The 16,157-nt window shown below is 42.2% G+C and overlaps 1 protein-coding gene and 1 long non-coding RNA gene across 2 annotated transcripts in view; one reads left to right on the forward strand and one right to left on the reverse strand.

The window, feature by feature from the left end:
• The window catches only part of AGTR1 (angiotensin II receptor type 1), a 49,611-nt gene extending 37,013 nt beyond the window's left edge, over positions 1-12,598 (forward strand). The window contains exon 2 of the mRNA XM_070403487.1: positions 10,601-12,598. Within this exon, the coding sequence (XP_070259588.1) occupies positions 10,647-11,726 (1,080 nt within the window). The 5' untranslated portion in view covers positions 10,601-10,646 and the 3' untranslated portion in view covers positions 11,727-12,598. The remainder of the gene's footprint in view (positions 1-10,600) is intronic.
• A 755-nt stretch (positions 12,599-13,353) lies between these two features.
• Positions 13,354-15,441, reverse strand: LOC139003728 (uncharacterized). Its single transcript, XR_011470293.1, has 2 exons — positions 14,375-15,441; positions 13,354-14,256 (listed from the first exon to the last, which is right to left on the reverse strand). It is a non-coding gene; the product is annotated as an uncharacterized lncRNA (long non-coding RNA).
• Positions 15,442-16,157: the final 716 nt, after the last annotated feature.

Consider the following 16,157-nt stretch of genomic DNA (forward strand, 5'->3'; position numbering starts at 1 on the left):
GTCAAGGATAGAAGTGGTGCATTATCTCATATAGCTCTCTTGGAAACAGTACATTTTTCCCTCCTGCTCAAACTGCACACAAATACTGGGAATATATTTTAATTTCAAATTTGATGTGTGACATCTGGTAACTCATTTATTGCTAATGAAATTTTCACAAAAAACAGCAGTCACAAGTATTTCATCGTATTTTTTCAGTTGGCAAAGTGTTGTTTACCTTTTACTATACCTAGTATCCATGCCTCTTATCACAGGCTATTTAATTAGAAAACACAAGAAAATGGAGTGCTAATAAATAGGAAATAGAATGGTCTAGACTCTTTGTTACAATAAGTGGTGTAATATCATTGTAATTTAATGTTTTAAAATTATATAGGCATTCAAGAGAATGGTTAGAGCTGGCAAAATGGTCCGGTCCAAGTTGCTTATGAGCAGTGCCTGTCCTGTCAGCCCCCTCTCTGAGCCATTCCACCTCTTTCTGGTACTTTTTAGCTGTTCCACTTCCAGCACCACAGATTTCTGGACCCCACCCACAGGGTCTCTGATTTAGTGGGCCTGGGATGGGGCCTGAGACTTGTGTTCCTAAGGAATTCCCAGGTGATGGTAATGCTCCTGTTGCTAGAAGGGCTGGGTATGTGACTTAAGCACCTAATGTTGCATGTCCAATGAGGTGGCCCCAAGTGGTGGGTGGGCACTTGAAGTGTGGCTAGTTTCAACTGAGATATGCTGGAAACACAGGTTATACTCTGCATTTTGAAGATTTGGTATTAAAAAAAAGAATGGAAAATATCAATAATTTTATATTGACTACATATTGAAATATAGGGTTAAATAAAATATATTATTCAAATTAATTTCACCTGTTTCCTTTTAACTTTTAATGTAGCTACAAGGGAAATTTAAATTACATGTGCCTCACATTAGATTTTTTCTAAAAAGCACTTACCTAGCCGAAACCGGTTTGGCTCAGTGGATAGAGCGTCAGCCTGTGGACTGAAGGGTCCCGGGTTCGATTCCGGCCAAGGGCATGTACCTGGGTTCTGGGCACATCCCCGGTGGGGAATGTGCAGGAGGCAGCTGATCGATGTTTCTCTCTCATCGATGTTTCTGACTCTCTATCTCTCTCCCTTCCTCTCTGTAAAAAATCAATAAAAATATATTTTAAAAAAATAAAATAAAATAAAAAGCACTTACCTAAAGCATCGGGAAACATAGAGTGGTGGGGAGTAGTGATCTATAGAGGATTAAAATTCCAAAGCTCTAAATGCATTTGGGCCAAAGAAAATATATCTGGCCCAACCAGTGTGATTCAGTGGTTGAGTGTCAACCTATGAACCAGGAGGTCACAGTTTGATTCCTGGTCAGGTCACATGCCTGGGTGTGCTGATCAGTGATTCTCTCATCATGGATGTTTCTATCTCTCTCTCCCTCTCTCTTTCTCTCTGAAACCAATAAAAATATATAAATTTTTGTTTTAAAGAAAATATGTCTATTAGCCAGAGTTAGCCTGAGGGCCCCACTTTGTACACAAACAATTGCTGTCATAAATATTAAATGTAGAAGCTATACAATATCTACAGTTTTACCTTTCTTTTGACATTAATCAAGTGCCTCATTATTATCTACACTAATAAAAGAGAAACATGGTAATTGGCATATGACCGCTACCCTTTTCATTGGCTAATCAGTGAGTATATGCAAATTAACTGTCAGCCAAGATGGCGGCCGGCAGCCAGGCACTGAAGCAAACAGGGAGGCTTGCTTGCTGCGGACTCCAACGTTCCCCGCCTCACTTGCCGGCCTCTCAACTGCAACTCTAAGCAACTATGTACTATGTTGCAAATAAGAAGCTAAACAAAACACCAGAAACCAGCCAGACTGAAATCCAGCCGGACCAAAACATTGTATCGATGTTTTCAGCAGTGAGGCCTCAGAGCTAAACCTGGCCCAGAATAAAAAAAAAAAAAAAAAAAAAAAAAAAAAAAAAAAAAAAAAAAGAATAGAAAACAAGGAGCGGTTGGAAGCTTTAGTCACTCACCAGCCGGGAAACAGCCCTCAGCCCCTCACCCAGACTGGCCAGGCACCCCAGTGGGGACCCCCACCCTGATCCAGGACACCCTTCAGGGCAAACCAGCCGGCCCCCACCCATGCTCCAGGCTGATATTCTATATAGTAAAAGGGTAATATGCCTCCCGGCACCGGGATCATCGTGACAGGGGGCAGCGCCCAAAGCCCCTGATAGCCCTGCGGCTCTGTGTGTGACAGGGGGCGGGGCCACAGCCTCCCTATCCACCCTGCTCTGTTCGTGACAGGGGAAGGCACCCCAACCCCCTGATCAGCCCTGCTCTGTGCCTGATAGGGGGGAGCTCCCCAACCCCCTGATTGCCCTGCTGCTCTGTGTGTGACAGGGTGCGGCGCCCCAACCCCTCCCCCCCCACGAGCCCTGCTCTGTGTGTGATAGGGTAGAGCCATAACCTCTCCATCGACCCTGCACCGAGTGTGACAGTGGCGACACCCCAACCCCCTGATGGGCCCTGCTCTGTGTGTGACAGGGGGTGGCGTCGCAACCTCCCCATCGACCCTGCCTTGAGTGTGACAGGGGGCGGTGCCCCAACCCCCCAACCGGCCCTACCCTGAGCGTGACTGAGGGTGGCATTGCAACCTCCCAATCCGCCCTGCTCTGTGCATGACAGGGCGGTGCCCCAACTCCCCAATCGGCCCTGCTCTGAGCCTGACCAGGGGCTGCACTTAGGTATTGGGCCTGCCCTCTGCCACCCAGGAGCAGGCCTAAGCCAGCAGGTCATTATCTCCCGAGGGGTCCCAGACTGCGAGAGGGCACAGGCCGGGCTGGGGGACCCCCCTCCCCCTGCCCCCCGAGTGCACAAATTTTTGTGCACTGGGCCTCTAGTTCTGAAATAAAAGCAGTAGATTATAAAAATGAAAATATGTCTACTGTTCATAAATACAGAGAACAGATTGGTGGTCACTAGAGGGGAGGCAGGGGGCAGGGGTAACAGGCAAAATGGATGAGTCAAAAGATACAAAAGGAATAAAACGGCACAAAGGAGAATCAAAAGATACAAGCCTCCAGTTATAAAATAAATAAGTGCTGGGTGATATACAGCATGGTGACTATAGTTAATAATACTGCATTGTATATTTGAGTATTGCTAAGAAAGTAGATCTTAAAAGTTTTCAACATAAGAAAAAATCTATGTATGTGATGGATGTTAACTAGACTTATTGTGGTCATTTCACAATATATATGAATATCAAATTATTATGTTGTGCACCTGAAACTAATGTAATACTTATATGTCAGTTGTATCAACCCAATTTTTTATCTGAATTTTTGAGTGAAAAAATTTTATTAGTCATTTGAAGTTCTGAATTTTCTCTCATTAAATTCATTTTACTTACTCTTCAATTGTAGAAAGATTGTATTTTCAGTACTTTTATGTTTTTCAAAGACCTCACTTTTTTACCTTTAACATTCTATGAAATAGAGGTGAGAACAAGTGTTGTTATTCTCATTCTAAACATCTTTCTTAATATCTAAAGGATATCAAAATAAGAGATCAAGTTACCTGCACATGATGTGCACTGGTTAGAATGAGCAGACATTTCAACAGGACACTAGTCCAGTGCATTCTCTATCTGGCTGTTCTGCTGTTTCTCAGTGTTTACAGCACTTTAGTATAAAAAATAAAAAAGCAAAGAATGTAATATGTACAAAACTATTTGAAAAAAATTTAATTATAAATAAATCAAATAAAATTACCCTTACAGAATTCATTTTCTTAGAACAAAAGTTCATTTAGCTCTTCAGAACATTAACTTAATATAATACTTCAAAATAGTATTCTAAATAAGATTATTATAACATTCTTTTATAATTCTCTACCTTCATGTCTATGTTTTATCTGGGCAACTGAACCACCTTAACTGATTGCTGAACTTTAAAAAGTTGTATTTTCCCTACAAAGAATCTGAGAATAGGTTCATTTTGTAGGAGTTATTTTAACAATAACATATTGTGCCACCTTTTTCATACAATAATGTCATTTATTGTCTAAATAGAAGCCCCTTGCATGAATATTCACACAATAGGCCTTCCTTCCCCTGTCTGCCGGCACCGATTTTTCTCCGGCACCCGGGACCCAGGCCTTTGGTCCGGCCGCAGCAGAGAAGCCAGGCCTTGAGGCTAGGCTTTTCCCCTCCGGCCACAATGAGGCAAGCCTCTGCAGTCGTCAGTCTTCAGTCTTCACTCCAGCCAGAGCCTTCAGGCTTCACTCCACACCTGTGTATGCAAATTAACTGCCATCTTTGTTGGGTTAATTTGCATAGTCGCCCTGATTGGCTGGTGGGCATAGTGGAGTGACACCAATTTGCATGTTTCTCTTTTATTAGTGTAGATTGCAGTGTATGCTTTTCATTTTGATGTACAGTCATGAACCAATCTGCCTTTACTCTGTCACTTAGTATTACCAATCAATAAAAGGGGATACCTAAGAGACTCACAGTCTTTTCCCATAAATGGAGTGAAACCAGCTAATCTAGATAGAGTCCAAACCTATAACCTTGACCTCATCAACTAAGGGTCACAGTAACTATCCAAATGCTATGCCAGGAAAACATTCATTTGAGTAAACAGTTAAATTTTTAAATGGGGGTGGGGGAGGACACCATCACTATACTATAATTAGCTTATGTGGAGGGCACAGGCGAATGGCTTCGAAGGTGGATAGAGCAGCTGCTGTTGACTGAGAGAGTCCATAGGTGCCACCATTTTCATTTGTTGAAAAAGAAAGGCCTCCACAGATAAAACAAATAGAATTTGTCCCTGAAGAAGCCACAAATAATAAAGCAATTGGATAGGGCCTCCTAACATACAAATGTTCAAAATGTTTAAGGAAATCAGGATAGAAATAGACCTCATAAAATAAGAACAGAAGGTTTAAAAATAAGACCAAGTATATTTGGGGGGTAGGGAGTAGAAACCCTCAAAATTTTAGTGTTAACTTTTATGATTTAATCAATTCACAAATAGATAGTGACTAGCAATTGTGGCCTGTAGAATGCCTCATTCATTACTTGGGACAGGCATGGCGGGGGTGGGGGGGGTAGGGGGGGGGAAGAGGACTGGGAACACAGGAGCAGAAGCAGTTGCTTTCTAAAGTCTGAATTATAAAACAAGAGCAATAAAGAGAATGAATTGAATGGGATGGTTTATTGAGCTTTCTAGCACTATAAGCAAATGACTTCCAAACACTCCGCTATTCTTTTTGAATTTAAGAAAGATACTTTGATAGAAGATTATTCCAAAATATAATTACTTGGTCTTTTAGTTTTCTCCTTATTATCATAGAAAACTATGGGTATTTTTTTTCTTTAGATTGCAACCTCATTTTTAAAAAAGGAGCTTGTAATGAACAATTTAATTAGATTGGTTTTGGCTTGCCTAAAAGCTGAAGAAGGTATTAATATTCTTATCAAAAGTCTTGAGGAAATATTCTTAGAATTTTCTTTTAGATCTCCTTCCTTATGCTTGTTTTTAAAAGCCAGAGAAGCTGTCAAGAAATTCCAGGTAACTCCTCCAAAAGCAAGCAGTGGGTGGTGTGGCCATGATGAGCCAACCTTGTGTTTGCAACAGACTGAAAGTTCCCACCTGACTCATTGCAAATTTATTCAGCTGCTTATGATTATTTTTTACTCATACTTTGAAAGAACAACAGCTTTGTATTTTTAGCCTTTTAATGGCAAGAGAAAGAGTTTATAAATAACAAACCCCCTTTTTAAAAATCGCTCATGCTTTCTTGACCCATAGCTGAATCAGCATTTGTCTTGCATTCAAAAAATAACAGCAACAATTCCAAAAAACACATTTATTAAACACTATTTAAAAGATATGCCCAGTGCTTTCTCATTACCTCATTTAATCCCTGCAACCATCATGTGCATTGGGATCACTGTTCCTATTTCTTATAGATGAGGAAAATGAGGCTCATGTTCAGAGATATGGGGTGACATTTGTAAGTGACAAAGGAAGATTCCATTACAAGTACTTTGCCTCCAAATCCTATCTTCTTTCCTTCAAAAGAAAATGGGTAAAAAGCTTCTCCCAAAAGAGGGAGAAGTGGACCCTCCTGTGTTTTTATCAGTACCCTACCTGCCTATCCCAGACTGGGAGAAGAAACAGGATGAACAAAATGTAGCTGTTTTCTAGGACTCACAAATTTGTTTCCTAGTAGAACACATCTCTCTCCATCAGCTCACCAACACAGCATCCTTTCAGCTTCAAAGAGAAAAGAAGCCACTTTTCCCCACCATTAGCATCAACCTAAGATGGCTTCCAAGCATGACTTCCATTTTAGCCTCTTTCCTGAGAGCCCTCAGCTAGGGAAGCAAATCAGTGGGAGAAATGGGTGAAGGGGGCCAAAAGTTAAAAGAAGGAAGAAAAAAAGAAATGGGCAATCACTACAAATGATTATGCTAAAAATACAACCACCGCAACAACCACAAAAACAAACAAAAAAACTGTGCAGACCAGAGAATGATTTTTCTTGTTTCTTAGATGAGTAGGGCCTATGTCACCTTCCCATCCAGTGCACATCACACCCCAAACCCTTGCCCAGAGGATTGTGCAATATCTTTAAATTGCAAGAGCTGTTTCCCATAGATGCTGCTGCAGGCATTTGTAAGAAGGGAAAAGTTAAAATGATGGCACACTCTCTACTCCACCTTGGCTGGCCAGCTGGTTGCCTTTAAGTTCTAACCACTCTGTTTGCCATACATCCTCTGAAGTCCAAGTACCATCTTCTGTGGGAAGCATCCCTGACCACACCCCTGCCCCCCCACCACCACCACCACCAGGTTGGGTCAATAGTAAATACAGAACATTCCATAAGCCTCTTATATGGTTAAATATTCAACACATTGGATAATTCTGTGTTTAAGGCTCCTATGCATCTAGCTAGACTCAAATGGTGGAGAATGTGACTTTATTCACCCAGCACATAATAGGTGTTCAGTGAATATAAGATGATGAATGAATAACTGCCCACTGAAAGCACTATTTGCATTTTCTGCTTCTCTGCCTTTCTTCCTGCTATTTCCCTCTGCTGTTTCCATCACTCAAAATTCATCTCCTCTTTCCTCCACCCCTAAGCGTAAGGCAACTTGTTCCCTTGCTAAGTAGGAAGCCTGGTCATTACTTATATAAATATTTATGTAAACTTCTCTTCTAATTAATATGTTCAATGCTATGTCCAGAGTTTCTCAAGTAAAAACTCATTAAAATTACAAATCCTCACCAAAATCTCCAGGGATGCTCCCCTCGCTGTTCAGAACAGCCATTCACATATTAAATATCAGTCCATCTGAATTGATGGGAACTGAAGGAGAAGCTGACCTCAGACTGGGGTCCAAAGCTATGTTTATAAATTATTCCTCTCAAACACAAACTTTTTCCCAGGGAAATTCTTTTATAAGTGACTAGAGGCCTGGTGCACAAAATCCGTGCACTTGGAGGAGGGAGGTACCTCAGCCTGGCCTGTGCCCTCTCCCAGTCCGGGAGCCCACAGGGAGCGGACCTAAGCTGTCAGTTGGACATCCTTAGTGCTGCCACAGAGGCAGGAGAGGCTCCCACCACCAGCACTGTACTCACCAGCCATGAGCTCAGCTTCTGGCTGAGCACACTGACCACCAGGGAGCAGCTTCTGCATTGAGTGTCTGCTCCCTGGTGGTCAGTGCACATCATAGCGACTGGTCGTTTCATTGTTTGGTCGATTTGCATATTAGCCTTTTATTATATAGGATGGTTACAGTTCCAGCCTAGTCAATAAAATTCCACTCACTCTAGACACAGAATTAATGAACTCAGCCTGAGTTGTATGCCCTCAAAGTAGGGCCAAGAGAGGAAAGAAGAAAGAGGAGAGCACCCAAGCTCAGGGCACCCAAGGGATCCTGATTCATCAAGTTTATTTCTTCCTATCTTTTGTGCCCAAGCTGAAGCAAATAATTACCCCTACCCTGATTTCAGTTGTAGAGTTCACCCAAGCTTCTTTTAATCTTTGAAATTCTTTAACCTTGACATTTCCAATGTTTTCCTAGGCAAAATCCAACTAATCTCAACTAGATGTTAGGAAAGCAAATAAGTAAATTAATCCACATTAAGAATAAATGATTGCTAGCACATGAACCTTTAATGTAGCATTTAATTTTTAATAGAGAATATTTGTTTACTAAAATGAATTTATATTTCTAATTTGACATAATTCTAATAATTATAATAAAATGAACTGAAAATCAGCAAAGTGTAAGGAAATCCTCCTGGGTGAGGAGGAAATGGGTCCTACCTCCCTGAGAGCCTGGCCCTAGTTTCTTTGAAATTATTCTTTCTTTTCATCTTTTGTTTGGTAAACTATAGATTTCTAAAAGTTCTAAGGGCTTTTTGTTATTGTTGTTGTGTGTGTGCTTTGGTTTGGTTTGGTTTGGGTTTGGTTTTGATTTAGGTTTCTCATCCAAGGTGAAGCCCAGGTCGTCTTTGAATATTTTCTATGAGATTCTTTGGGAAGCAGAATGTAAATTGATCTCATTACCCCATAGAAATTAGTCTCAGTACTCTATACTATTAGCTTTTAGGTTATATGCTATTCATTCACTCATTTGTGCACTCACCCTCTTCTTTATCAGACATTTAGCACATGCCTCCTGGAATGTGCCAGGGCCTAGGCTGGTAGGCCCTACCCTTGACAAACCAGTGGAGAAGACATTATTAACAGACCATCATCATGGAGTGTCAAAACCTGCATCCAAAATACCAGAGCCACTCAAAATGGAACAGCCAATTGCCCAGAAAAGTTAGGAAGGCTCCACAGTGGAGGTGACCATTTGCCTGTTTGTGAATGCAAAGCCCTTATGAATGAAAAGGGAAAAGGGGGATTTAGATTGCATAAGGCTAAGTGAAAAGGAGAAGTTAATGAGGTTATGGAACCAGAAACTTGGATAGGGAAAATAACTGCCTCTATGAGAGAGACAGAATAGCCACTTAAGAACCCCTTTCATCCCAGTGTTATCTCTTAAAATCTTCACTCATCTTTTCTACAACAACACTTTGCACCCAGATACATACTGCCTTAGTGTTCAGCTCTCCTGGATGGCACACAGAGCTATCCTGGGCAGACTAGTAATGTCTTATTCCTGTCCCTCATCTTTCCCAGCACACTTTGCTATAAGAGAAATGTGTAGCCATGCTCACCCAGGGACCTGCTCCTGGTGTAGCAATAGGATCTTGACCCAGTCCCACTGCTCTGCCTGGCCAACCTTGCCCGTGCCCAATGCTGACCTTCTCCACAGAGCATGCCTGTGCCACCTCCTGTGATGTTACCCTCACAGCATCATCAGCCTTTCTCCCAAGGGTCTTCTGATGGACTCTTATGTAGGTCTGAATAGGTTGATTTTCTAAATCACATGAATGGATAGCTTAATTGTTGATTAGATAAAATATTGGAGCAAATATTTGCAGAAGTCTTTATAGAGTCCTTTTCTGAGCATCTGATTCCTCCCAGCGGCCTAAAGAACTGCTACTATCTCAAGCCCCCACAAAAGACATGTTGATAATCCTGATTTAATTTAGTCATTTGTCATCCTTGTTATACAGATGGTTAATCTTAAAGTTAATTCCAGAAATGGCTGGCAGATACAAAAGTTAGGAGATTCAGAGCCTATGCAAGACTGAGTTGGAAGTTAAAGAATGTGGGTACTGCCTGTAGTGGCCTAAAAAATAATGGGAAGAATAATATTCCCTCCCTCTTCTCCCCTCTTACATCAATTTCCACAATCACCAATTCCTCATAAATCTAGAGACAGCTCTTCTGACCACTTAAGGGGGGATGCTGATCATTTTTATACCTAAGAAAAAATTATGAGATGAAATAAATTGTTTAAAAAATAAGTACAGATGTGTCACACTTCTGAGATTAAAGACAAATTAATTGGCCTTGCTTACCTCAAGAAAAACTCAAGTCTTTCTGAATGACTAATTTAATTCAGTAGTGTTTTCTGAGATTCAGATTGTTTTTAAATCAATTTGAAAGCTAGGATTTACTTCTAGAAAAAAAAAACACACACACAAAGGATCTAGATCATTTTATTCACATAGAACTCTACTTCTATTTGTCTAGAGCAGTGGTTCTCAACCTTCCTAATGCCGCGACCTTTTAATACAGTTCCTCATGTTGTGGTGACCCCCAATTTCATTGTTACAAATTGAACATAATTAAAGCATAGTGATTAATCACAAAAACAATATGTAATTATATATGTGTTTTCCGATGGTCTTAGGTGACCCCTGTGAAACAGGTTGAGAACCGCTGGTCTAGAGGATATTATCACTTCCCTGAAAAGCAATATGCTCTCAAAATTAACTTTAATGTGCAATCTAGACTTTATTAGTTCAGTTTTTGTCAAGAAAATATGATTTAGGTTTTTTTTCCTAAAACCAAAGTTGAGTTACTGTACTTATGATTGATAACTAAAAATACTCATTTATAACTGAAAGTTAATCCATTGTTATCTTTCCCTTTTTATATCTTTCCAGGACATTTGGCATTAGTATCTGAGATTAATTAACCCAGGAGGTCAAAATGATCCTCAATTCTTCCACTGAAGATGGTATTAAAAGAATCCAAGATGACTGTCCCAAATCTGGACGGCACAATTACATATTTGTCATGATCCCTACTTTATATAGCATCATCTTTGTGGTGGGAATATTTGGAAACAGCTTGGTGGTGATTGTCATTTACTTTTACATGAAAGTGAAGACTGTGGCCAGTGTTTTTCTTTTGAATTTGGCACTGGCTGACTTATGCTTTTTACTGACTTTGCCACTGTGGGCCGTCTACACTGCTATGGAATACCGTTGGCCCTTTGGCAATTACCTATGTAAGATCGCTTCAGCCAGTATCAGTTTCAACCTTTATGCCAGTGTGTTTCTACTCACATGTCTAAGCATTGATCGCTACCTGGCTATTGTTCATCCAATGAAGTCCCGCCTTCGACGCACAATGCTTGTGGCCAAAGTCACCTGCATCACTATTTGGCTGCTGGCTGCCTTGACCAGTTTGCCAACTATAATCCACCGAAATGCATTTTTCATTGAAAACACTAATATCACAGTTTGTGCTTTCCATTACGAATTCAAAAATTCAACCCTCCCCATAGGGCTGGGCCTAACCAAGAATATACTGGGTTTCTTGCTTCCTTTTCTGGTCATTCTTACAAGTTATACTCTTATTTGGAAAGCCCTAAAGAAGGCGTATGAAATTCAGAAGAACAAGCCAAGAAACGATGATATTTTCAAGATAATTATGGCAATTGTGCTTTCCTTTTTCTTCTCGTGGGTTCCCCACCAAATATTCACTTTCTTGGATGTTCTGATTCATCTGGGCATCATACATGACTGTAAAATCATAGATATTGTCGACACCGCCATGCCCATCACTATTTGCATAGCTTATTTTAACAATTGCCTTAATCCTCTCTTCTATGGCTTTCTTGGGGAAAAATTTAAAAAATATTTTCTCCAGCTTCTGAAATACATGCCCCCAAAGGCCAACTCCCACTCAAGTCTATCCACAAAAATGAGCATGCTTTCCTACCGCCCCTCTGATAATGGAAACTCCTCCACCAAGAAGCCTGCCCTGTGTGTTGAGGTTGAGTAACACACTTGAAACCTGTCTGTGACGTAATCTTGTGGAAAAAGGAGCAAGAGAAGCATTCCTCTACAGCACTTCTCTACCAAATAAGCATCAGCTACTTTTCAGAAACTTAAGAAGAAAGTGAATTACGTGGACTGAATTGACTTTTCTAAAGCTCTGAACAAAAATTTTCCTTTGCAACAAAATGAAGCAAAGCCATGTTTGTCACATTTTGCATAAGATAGATGATGGCTGCTCAAAGGCCAATGTCAGAAACTGGATAACTGCATTGATTTGGAAACATTTTACTGGTGGAAATGCCATCTCCCCAATCTGTTCTTGTTCTGTTATTTTTTATTTCTACATAAAGGGTTCTGTTATTTTTTTATTTCCACTTAATGGTGTTTAGAATATGTTAAACTTTTAGAAGAGCAGCAGGAGATCAGAGCTCAAACTTGCTCTCCCCAGTGTCCAAAGGGCAGTAAAGTTGTTGTGCTTAGCCATTAGCAACTGTGGTTCACTTGTACCTGTTATCACACGTCACATTTACTACAAAGACTTGCTAAGCAGTGGTTGTAAAGTTTTAGAAACTCGTGAAATTCAACCAGTGTCTTACTGATTCACCCTGCCAAAACATGCCAGCTAAATGGCTTATTTGTATAATGATGTTACTAAAGTCACTTATAAAAGTTAAACTACTTGTAAAGATGTTAACTCTTGTCCCAGGTCATAGTGTCTTTCTAGTCATTACTTTCATTTCATATCTGAGAATTATATACATTTTACTTCTGATAAAAATATTATATCATAAAGTATGCCTTACTGCTTTAAAAAGGATATATTCTACCTATATATGTATACGTACATCTATATCTCTAAATTGTTACTTTATTAAAATCTGGTAAACTTATATTTACATTAAAATAAAATAATTTTATTGTAATGTATTTCATCTTCATTTCTTAAAAGAGATGCTGATTTATTTTTAAAACAAGACAACTATGAATAAGTACAAACATATTTCCACTTAAATTTTGATACAGCTGATGGATTAGTACTGTTGGTTATAGGATGTTACATCCTGTCATTGAAATGATAAGGAATACATTTCATTCCACTGAACAGCATGGAATAAATACCTCATTATGAATTTTCCAAAGTTTTTTATGTAACAAAGAAAAAACTCATTCCTTATAACACTAAAATAATACATTATTTTACACATTTTCAATAATAAGATTTTTCTAATTACATACATGATCACTGTAGGAAATTTATAAGATATAGACAAGCATACAAATAAGTCATGTATAGATATTTCACTCAAAAATTACCATTTTCAACCCTTGGGTGCATTTTCTTTTACTTTTTTTGTATTCATTATATACACATACATATATAAATCATGATATTGGAGTCATAATGTGTATAGTATTTTGTATACAGATTTTGCACTTAATGTCCTAACATAGTAGATTGTCACTACATTAAATATTTTTCTAAAACATTTCAATAATTGTATAACATTACAAAATACTGACATATCCTAATATAGTTAGCTAGTCCCCAAATTGGATCTTCTAGCTTGTTTTCTGATTTTTTTAGTGTTAGGTGGCCCAGGAAAGCGGCGCAAGAAATAGAGTCCAGTGAATCAGAAAAGAAAGGAAAGGAAAGTTTATTTGCGTTCTCGGGCGAGACCCACCGGCCCAAAAGGTGGGGCCAGTGAATTTCGCGACTTCAGGGAGGGAGGGACATCTCTTTATTCAGGTGTTTGGTGAGGGCGGGGGCCTGAACTGAGGAAGTGCCCGCAGCAGGGATCATCACACATTCAACTGAGGGAGTCTCGGCCGCAGGGGGTGGGCGGCACATTCAGGAATGGGTCAGTATCTTGTGCGGGGATCTCTGTGAACTTCAAGGAGAAGCAGGTATCTGTGTCTGGCACGCTGACCCGTGAGAGATTCCAGATCTGTGAGAAATTCCAGAGGAAGTCCATTGTCTCATCCCATGTCCGCGTGTATCCGATCCCGGGCTCCCTCCGACCTAACATCCCGGCCTTTTTGTGATAAGGGTTGGCGACTCTCTGACTGCTTCCAGCTGAACAGGGACGACGAGGGGGGCGGCGGTTAAAGGCCGGGGTTAGGCAGAGTCGGGTCGGAGGGGAGCCGAGTGTAGGGATGGAGCAGGAGCTGATTCACAGTCACCCGTGACATCTCTGCGATCCGGGAGCGGATGAACTTGAGGAGGCACGGGGCTAGGAGAAAAAAGACACAGATGAGAATCAGGGGCCCTATCATGGGCAGGACCCAGGTAGCTAAGGGGCTTTGGAACCAGCTGAAAGGGGAGTTGTCCTGGAAGTGTCCTGCATGTAGTTCTTCACTCAGCTTAGTCAGGGTCTGTACATTTTGCTCCACTACTCCAGACTCATTGATGTAATAACAGCATTCCTCCTGAAGGAATATGCAGGTTCCTCCTCTTTCTGCAGTCAGAAGGTCTAAGGCGCGCTGGTTCTGTAGGGCTACTTGGGCTACTGATGTCACTTGCTGCTGTAGGGAGGCTAAAAGAGGCAGTAGTAGACTCCAGGGCTAACTGGAGCTTGTCATTAAAGTATTGAGCAGTGACCAGACTGTTCCCGAGGGCCCCCCAGTGAGGCCTACTGAGGCAGTGATACTCACCCCTAACATGACAGGGAGGAAGACAGCCCGGCGAGTCCGGCGGCGGGACGGAGGGAGCAGCCAGGCGAGCTCTGACTCTCCATATAAGGTTAGTTGGGGAACTACCATGACGATGAAGCAGGGCCCGGGGTCAGAGGAGTTTATGCAGTTACTTAAGGTGCCATTGCACCAAAAGAAGGTACCCGGACTGGCCTTGGTGAGGCTGGATGCAGTGTAGTTCTGGGTGCAGTCCCACGTGACTCGTCCCCCAGTTACCGGATTACTGGTCTGGTAGCATATCCGTGGGGGCAGGGTGGGCTCTGGAGTTTCAGGTTCCCAAAGGGGAATGCCAGCCATGGGAGGCTGACATTCACCTTTCCCTTGGGTTCTTGGAGAAGTCATGAGTGGGACGGCAGCCAGCAAAGACCTGTCTGGGTTTCGCTGCCGGGTGACTTGTTTGCCGTTCTGATAGTGGGTTTCAGGGACCTTGAACCTCCACACAAGAGGGTGGGGTGTGTGTAGGTTGCTCAGGGCCTGGAGGAGAAGGAGGAGGGGAGGGCGGTTAAGGCAGACGTTAGTGGGGCCCAATACATCACATTTATAGAAGTCATGCTGCTCCGGGGTCCTCTTGAGTCTGGAGAGGCAGTGCCAGGACAGGTCGCCAAGCAGCTTGGCCGCGGTGGGGGCTGTGAGGATTACAGCATGAGGTCCCATCCACGTAGGCTCCAAGGCTTGCAATTAGGTTCTTAAGGAGGACCGAGTCACCAGGGTGAAGGGCTGGTCCTGGGAGTCCTGGTCGGTTGGCTCTGGCTTGGGCAGAAACCTGTTCTCATGTTCTCGGAGCACTTGCCTGGGTAAAGGCAGATATGGGAAATACGTACCCAGGGGAGGGGGATCAGTAAGGAGACGGTGGTTGAGCAAGAAGGGTCAAAAGGGCTCAGGAAGATGGGGCTCCTTGGTGTAGCCCGGACTTCTGGTTGAGGCCATGGGCAGGAGGTCCGGTCCAGGAGCTGCTAATTTCTAGAGAGAGTTTAGTTAGATGGTCCAATAGGTTGGAATTGAGTGGCTATGATGAGGGTACGAGCCAGCGACAGAGAAATCCAGCAGGATATAGAGGAGGAGGGATTGATGTTAGAGAGTAGATGGAAAGTTGTGTTGATGAGTGTGGGCATAGGAGTAGGTCCAGGGTTTGTAAATAGAGAGCAACACTAGAGGATTTCCCATCCCAGACAGTAGAATTGATGACTCCCTCATCATTCCGTATCTGTTTCCCCTGAAAATATGAAAAACCTGAGCAAAACTGGAGGGTCGCTTGCCAGGTAAGAGCCTGTGAGGAATGATGGGTCATCCGGTCCTGGATGGTGTCGGAGAATCTTCTTCGGGGATGGTGGGAGGCACTCGGTGAGCCTGAGAGAGGTAGGCATTGCAGTGAAAGTGGGAGGAAATGTTAGAATACGCTGTTATCCAAGGGAAAATGGAAGGAGCAGTGGAAGCCAGGGACCTGGAGGCTGGAGAAAAGGCTGGGAGGGAGGGAGCAGGTCGCGCAGCCTGTTCCCAGGCCTCTAGCCGCTTGGATTTTAAAACTGCCGCATTTTTTCCTTTGGGAAGGGTGGCGGGGGATGGGTGGGGATTAGAGCAGTTTTCAGTTCAAAGGAGGAGACAGTGTGGAGGAGATAAAGAGATAAGGCATTCAAGGCGGAGACAGAGACTGAGCTAGGCGACTGTGGTCTGGGACAACAGGGCCCCATAACAGGACGCATGGCAGTGGAGAATCGGCGTCCCTGCAAAGGGAGGGGGGCCAGGA

Source organism: Myotis yumanensis, unplaced genomic scaffold, assembly GCF_028538775.1.
Source record: "Myotis yumanensis isolate MYYU_CA2020_CCGP unplaced genomic scaffold, mMyoYum1.0.hap1 SCAF_2, whole genome shotgun sequence".
Lineage (NCBI taxonomy): Eukaryota > Metazoa > Chordata > Mammalia > Chiroptera > Vespertilionidae > Myotis > Myotis yumanensis.